Source organism: Alligator mississippiensis, chromosome 3 (genome assembly GCF_030867095.1).
Source record: "Alligator mississippiensis isolate rAllMis1 chromosome 3, rAllMis1, whole genome shotgun sequence".
NCBI lineage: Eukaryota > Metazoa > Chordata > Crocodylia > Alligatoridae > Alligator > Alligator mississippiensis.
In genome coordinates, this window is record NC_081826.1 from 14465648 (window position 1) to 14473334 (window position 7687).

Below are 7687 nucleotides of genomic sequence, written 5' to 3' on the forward strand. Positions count from 1 at the left end.
TCTGGTCTGCTGCCCTGGTGCACAGCACAAAATGGATGAGCTGAGTGACCACTGGAGACTTCCTCTTGCAAGAGAAATTCCTCCAGGACATAAAGCTGACAGAAGTAGTGTATCTTCCTACTATGACAGCAACAACTCCCCTCAACAGTGGTGTAAGGGTCATGTCAGGGAAAGGGAAGGACCTGCCATAAGCCTAGAATAGTGACATTTAACATTTTGAGACTCAAGGCATCCCTGCATAACTTGTGAATTGAGTGGTACACTAAAGTATATAGTCATTTCCTTCCATATGCGCTGGGCAGTAGGGGTGGGGAATTGTCCAGGCAGGGACAAGCCTGAGCAGGGCTTATCCACTTGTCTCCTCATACCTAACTTATCTCCTTATATCTTGTGGCACCCTTCAAAGGCACTGTGGTTGAGAATCACTGGCCTAAAATAATGAGACACAGTGGAGCAAAACTTTTTGATGTCTAAACTCCACAGGTGAAGGGATCTTGCAGTAGAACAGCTACTCAGACTCGAATCCAGTATCAAGTAACCTCAACCAGTTCCCTGACAGAAGCCTCTTCCCTTGTACTGAACAAAGTTTAATCATAGAGAAATTATCTTGGCTCTTTTTTAGGGCTGTGCAAAGCTTTGGATCATGATTTGGATTCATAGATGATTTGGAGGCTGAATTTATGAATCTGAATTGAATTGCTGGAAGCTTTAGGCTTTCTGAATCAATTTGGAGCTTCTGAATCGATTCAGAAAAGATCTGGAAAAGATTCGTCGATTCGGAGATTTGGCCACAGGTTATGATGGGGAATCAATGAAATAGCTATAACTTTGTTGTCTTCTGGCTACTTCAGATGAAACTTGCAGGGATGGTAAGTTTCTGATAAGATGGTAAGTTTTTCTCAAGCTGAGAGCATGACATGTACCAAGTTTCAAGGTGATAGATGCAGGGGTTTCTGGGAAATTGCACCTCAAAGTCCTGAAAGCAAAACTCATGTCACGTGTATGTGTTAAGCCACAGTGGGGTGAAAACTGCAGGGATGGTAGGTCTTGCTGAGGCCACAAAGCCTGCCATGTTTCAAGGAGATAGGTGCAGGGGTTTGGGGGAAACTGCACCTCAAGCTGCAGACGAGCAAAATTCGTGACATGGGTGACACTGTGAGTGTGTTAAAGCGCAGCAGGGTGAAAACTGCAGGCCTGCTAGCCCCTGCTGAGACCACGAAGCTGCCAGCTGTCAAGGAGATAGGTACAGGGGCTTCTGGGTTCTGGGGCCCTGCACCTCTAGCTGCTGACAGGCAAAACTCATGACATAGGTGCTTGCACAACTGTGTCTGTCTTGGGGCGGGGGGTGGGGGGGAACTTCTTTAGGCCTGGCTGCTAGGCCCTGCTGTGGCCACAAAGCCTGCCAGCTGTTAAGGAGACAGGTTCAGGGTGCCCGTACCTCTAGCTGCTGACAGGCAGAACTCCTGACATGGGGGGTTTGTGCAGCTGACTGTCTCTGTCTTGGGGCAGAAGCAGTTCCTGGGTTTTGTGTTGATTCTTTCCTCTCCTTAGTCTGCTGTGGTTTTGTAGGTGTTAATCCTTGCTCACTAACTCATTATCTTCACTAGCTGCTGTGTATTGAGCTGGTCCCCCAGTGAATCATGATTGATTGGTAACACAGTAGTTTAACAGCCAGGCCTGCAGTAGTTTCTCCTCTCCCGCCCCCCTCCCCCCCCCAATGCCCCAAGACAGACACAGTTGCACAAGCACCCATCACACGAGTTTTGCCTGTCAGCAGCTAGAGGTGCAGGGCCCCAGAACCCAGAAGCCCCTGCACCTATCTCTTTGACATCTGGCAGACTTTATGGCTGCAACAGGGGCTAGCAGCTTTCACCCTGCTGCGCATTAACATGCACAGTGTCACCCATGTCATGAGTTTTGCTTGTCCGCAGTTTGAGGTGCAGTTTCCCCCAAACCCCTGCACCTATCTCCTTGAAACTTCTCAGGCTGTGTGGCCTCAGCAAAACCTACCATCCCTGCAGTTTTCATCCCACTGTGGCTTAACACATACATGTGACATGAGTTTTGCTTTCAGGATTTTGAGGTGCAATTTCCCAGAAACGCCTGCACCTATCACCTTGAAATTTGGCACATGTCATGCTCTCAGAAGAGGCTACCATCTCTGCAAATGTCATCTGAATCAGCCAAAAGCCAAAGTTACAGATATTTCATTGATTCCCCATTATACTCTACGTCCAAATCTCCGAATCAGCTCCTAATTGGCTCCGAATCTTCTGAAGCGATTCGGCCGAATCAAATTGGAAAAACGATTTGGATCTCTGAATTGAGTCTCTGCCATCTGAATTGGTTGAATCCAAATCCAAATTCAATAGTTCCCTGTTCTCACAGGCCTACTCTTTTTGTGTCAAAGCATAGTTCATCTGATGGTCTTTTTGGGTAACTTCTTCATCATGTAATACAGTGTTATTTTTCCCTTCACAACTTTGCTCCTTTTGCTCCAATAGGCTCCAGATTAGCTTTTAAGAACTTCTAGACAAGCGCCCAGTTTTAATTCATGTTTGCTGCCATTTCTGATGTTGGATTTAGAATAGTGGCCCACTGCAGCCTTGCAATGTGAAATGGAGCTACTATTACTAGCCATGAAGGAGGCTGGATTCTGTTTTGCCAATTAGCTACATTTCAGTATTTAAAAAATATGAACAAGCAGTCACAAATTACTGGAAACAGGCTAGAAATTTTTGCTTTTCTAACCAAAGGGGTCTCCCACTCTTCCTTTAGGAAAACCCTGCAATGGAAAACATGTAAAATCTCTTCTGGTACAGCGATATAATGAGTGGATATATAACTCTGTTGGTTATGATTTTAAAAGTGTCCCTAATCTGGACTGGATAAGCAGTTTATACATTCTGTGAAGTTCTACAACATTGCAAGACTTGCTGGAAACCATAGTGTCAAAAAATAAATAACAAACACAAATTCATGCTTCAGCTTAAATATTTAGTATTTGTTTGATTTTTTTTAAGTGCTATTAATTTCTGCTTCCTTTCTAACTAGGGATTTATACAGAGACCATTTAAATAACTGAAGCGAGACTGAGTTAAATGCAAACAAAAAAGAAAATTGTGATCAAACTCTCTGCTACCTCAGCAGGCAGCAATTGATACCAACCATTAATCACATTATCTTGGTATAAAATATTATAGATGTCAAAAGATTAAGCATAAAGTATTTGTAGACTCATAAAAAAGTCTAGCTAGTAATGATTTGTGTTTCCACCAGACAATGGTGAATTGTCTGTGCTTTGACTCATTTTGAGTGAAGAACCCCTCTATGGTAATAAGTTCCTTAACCCTGTTTCCATTGAAGTGAGGGGCAAAATTCCCATGGAAGTAATTGGAAAAAGAGTGGTTCTCAAAATGTTGCTGCTTCATTTGATGTGCTGCTCTCTTTTGTTCCAGAAGGCAGCAAGTTGAGCAACTAGAAGTGGATCCTAACAAATACTCATTCCCTGATGTAGCAAACATAGTCCAAGAAAAGGAGCGAACTGGAAAAGGTCCCATTAGGCTTCAACAACACAAGGCAATAGAGCCTGAGAAGAGTTTTACTGACTCAGTGGATGGCGAAGATGTCCCTCCCTTAATTTGAAATGTAATGAGAGGTTTTCACAGTCTGTAACCTGCATTGCCTCTGAGTTAGCCTCAGCAGCTTTCTTGACTCACACAATAGAGGATCTACGTATATAATAACCTTACTGTCTACTGAAATTAAAAAATATTAGTTATAGCTATCAGCTGTTTTTGTTATACTTTTGCTGTACACTTCTGCCTCTTTCAATTAGAAGATTAATACATACCTTCTCTTTTTCTAAATTGTCTGCTTGTGTCATGACAGGGTTCCAAAGGCCTCTTCAAAACTGGGATATCTCACTGTGGTTGGCAGGATATAAACCAATAGGAAGATTAACTCACTACCCCAAAGACCTCACAATCTAATTAAAGAGATAACAAATGAGTATGGCAACAGCAATTAATTATCCTATTACCTAGGATGAACCACACAGGACTGAAGTCCCCAGGCATTTTCCAGTGCTTACCTTCTTATGAAGGCAGCAGCAAAGAAAGCTCTTGTGTTGGGTGTGATGCACTTGCACTGATGTTCCTATACTCTGGGACTAAGAAGGGGTCGATGGGGCTATCCCATCCTTCCTGCAACAGTAAATCTACCAACATAACAAACAGCTTTCAGATTGTACATCCAGCAATATCATCAGCAGTGTGCATGAGGAGTGCAAAGGTGCCAGTCCTTAGTGATGCTGTGGGGAGGGGAAGATCACAGCTGGATAATACCCCCCAGAAGACTTACCACTTCAGTACAGTTGGGCTAAGACAGCTAGATCTTTCCAGTGCCCTGGGTGCTGGTCTCTTTTGTCTTTCCTGGGCTTCCAGCAATTGCAGGATTCATTGAAATTGTCAGTGTCTAATTTGCAGCTCCTCTTATATGTAGGGCTGAAAATTTGGGGCAGCAGAGCTTGGAGCTAGAGGGACTTGTTCCTACCCTGCCCTTCCACTGTTCTAAGAACTGCAGGAGACTCCTGATTGGCTTTATTCCCAAACCCCTGGATTGCACCCAGTAAGTTGGAATGGGCTTCTTCAAAGAGTAATGTATTCACTATACTGTATCATAGTGAAACCAGCTGCTGTAACTTGACACAGCAAATTTGTGAATGCCTCTTTCACTTTTTAGTTTAGGCCGGGGCGGGCAAAATGTGGCCTGAGGGCCGGATGTGGCCTGCCAAGCTATTCTATCTGATCTGCGAGGCCCCTAAAAAATTTAGAAAATTAATATTTATCTTCCCCTGGCTGCCTGTTATGTGGCCCTCGATGGCTTGCCAAACCTCAGTAAGCGGCTGCTGCCTGAAATAATTGCCCACCCCTGGTTTAGGCATTTAACATACATTCTTGTAGTAAATGCACTTCTCATTTTTTTTATTTGCAGGTCACCTCTACTTTTAAAGCCACCTCACCTTTGGAGTAACTAAATTACTAGTTTAAACCACATTCATTCATTTCAGTTAATCTCACTTTTTTTAGATGGTTGTAATGCTATTTGATCAAACATGCTTGGAAATCAAACTATCACAATTTACATTTATGACACAAATGGAAATGTTCTTAGCATGTCATCTAAATATGATTTTGTTATTCCATTTTTGACATCGAGTCCAGGCATTGGATATGTATCCTTTCACAGAAGTTAAGAGTTTCATATTTCATTACATCTTTTTATCTTCATTACATCATGTTTCATTACATCTGCATCACATCTGAATCTTATTCTCACAGATTCTCACTAAAAGCCATCTTTCTCTCTACAGTTTGTACAAAATATATAACTAATACAGCTATCAAAATAAATTAATTTAAAATGCTATTAGGAACTCAGTGATTTTTGAGATTCTGGGCGTGTCTACATGTGTGCATTTAATATGCATTAGCCCAATTTAAGGCACATCAAGGGCATGTGTCTACAGGTGTGCACCCTTAATGCAGCTTAAAAATGGTGATTTTAGGCTATTCAAGCCTAAATTTGATGCCTGCATAAAGCAGGTATAAATTTAGGTGCAAATAGCTAAGTTGCATTAGTAAATGTTTAGATACACTAATGCACATTAATGCAGTGTGTATCCATTGATTTGGGACTCATTTTAGTTTCAAGTCGGTCTGCACACCCACATCAACGCGCCTTAGTGTGTGTACATGTAGATTCTTACCTAAATTGCCTTAATGCACATTTGGCTAATGCTCATTAAGTTTAGGCATGCGTAAAAGAATGTGTAGACACGCCCTCTATTGCATTCAGAAAACACCATGATGCAGTCAACATCAAAAGAGAGAACTCTATAGAGAATTCAGGAACAAATCCACACATTAATATGCTAATGCTTGTTAGGGTAACAATATTTGGATCTTGGGGAGCACTGGATTTGCAGCTGAATAAAAGGCCTGTGGCCTAGCAAAAGCTGCTAACTACAAGGCAGAATGATATCTAAGCCAGCCATTTGCTTATGCTAAGTAACCATCTTAACTGTGTTAACCATTTTCAAGTGAGTCTGTGTGAATCTGTATGCTGTAAATGAGGTGAAGCTTTAGGAATGTGGAAGATGGTATAACATGGGACAGAAAAACAGACTGGAATGTGAAAAATGACACATAATTGGTAAGAGAATCCGAGATGAACATGTGCAAAAAGGTGAATGGTGATTGGTGAAGAAGCTTCCAGGTTTTGGTCAAAGTCCGCCCATTGACCAAAGAAGTAAAGTTAAGGTCTTGGACATGCGCTCATAGCAAAAAGACATGTAAATGAACGAAATGCATAGGCAATTCCATGTTAATGAAGTAAACAGTAAACAGAGGCGGAGCTTAAGATAGGAGGAGAAATGGGTGGAACAAAAGGAAGAGCGAGGGTGGAGTGAACGTTAATAAGCATGAACCAAAGTGTATAAAAGTGGAAATAACTATTGTTCGTTGCTGCTCCCTCTGTTCACAGGCTGTGTGTCTGTGAGGGAGCTCGCCCAAAGCTGTCTCCATTCTGAATAAAGCTGTTGCGAGCAATGTGTGCAAGTAGTGTTTGCTCCCTGCTTGCTCTGGCTAATGAGTAACAGGATCCATGAGCAATTAGATCGTCGTCTTCCTAGTCGTTGGGCGCCGCATGGCATCAGGGTCTAACAATGGTCTCCCATACAGCTTCTCTTTTTTAGCGTCTATGCACTGACTTGATTTTTCCAATCTTATCTTGGATTAATCTGGGATAAAAACCTCCTAGCCCTAACATCTCTTGAGCCAGCTTTGTTCTGCTGACTGAAAGTGCAAAAATAGTTTATTAAATGAAAAGATACCAATATGCTAGATAGTAGTATTACAGTGCTGATGTAGCTGCAGTGGTCCAGGGAATATGTGAAAAGCAGGATTTGTTTAGCAATATCTTTTATTGAACCAGCTACATGGTTGGAAGATGTGTTACTCAAGGGTTTTGGCAGAAAATGCCCTTTCTCAAGGCAGTATTGTCTCTGCACATTCAGAATAATAGCCGCTGACTTTACTAACTAAAAAAAGATTGTACTATGTTATACTCCTATTGAGACTACAGGACAGATTACAGCTCTAGGGAGAAACCTGGGTTTTTCTCTGGCTTATACAGCAAAACAAAACTGTCAACTAAGTTTGTATTGCAAAATGTTTTGTGGATGTGTGAGCTGGGAAGAACATAATTTGTTTCTTGTACCTTAGGTTGTTTTCCTGATGGCCAGGGAGGTAAGAAATCTCACTTTACTTTTAAACTGATTGGATTTGGCCTGGAATTCAGTGTATGAGGAGTGTGGAAGGTGTGTGCTATTTTTATGAATACTGTGTGTATCTGACTGTATTCATAATGCTTGCCATATGGGACATTGAAGATTTGCCCACGTTATGGAGCTGGTGCTGCTATAGATAGGTGGGTGTGGCTATGTCAGCAGAGCCCCCTTGTGGAGACATGGCACATGTCCCTTGAAGGGCTTTTTCTGCTGGAATAACTATCTCCTCAAAGGAAATTAGCTCAGGCAGCAAAAGCTCTCTTCTGGTACCACAGTTGTGTCTAGACCTGTGTTTTTTCCATTAGAGCCTCAGGTGTGATTGGCTAGGGGTGCCAT

The 7687-nt window shown here is 42.2% G+C and overlaps 1 protein-coding gene across 4 annotated transcripts in view; it reads left to right on the forward strand.

Moving 5' to 3' along the window:
* The window catches only part of DNAAF11 (dynein axonemal assembly factor 11), a 67610-nt gene extending 63827 nt beyond the window's left edge, over window positions 1–3783 (forward strand). The window contains exon 12 of one of the 4 annotated variants that reach the window (XM_059723736.1): window positions 3462–3783. In XM_059723736.1, coding sequence (XP_059579719.1) covers window positions 3462–3645 — 184 coding nt within the window. In that variant the 3' untranslated portion in view covers window positions 3646–3783. Of the gene's footprint in view, window positions 1–3458 lie in introns of all 4 variants that reach the window. The other 3 variants (XM_059723737.1, XM_059723738.1, XM_019481777.2) reach the window with 3 other exon arrangements.
* The last annotated feature ends 3904 nt before the right edge of the window (window positions 3784–7687 follow it).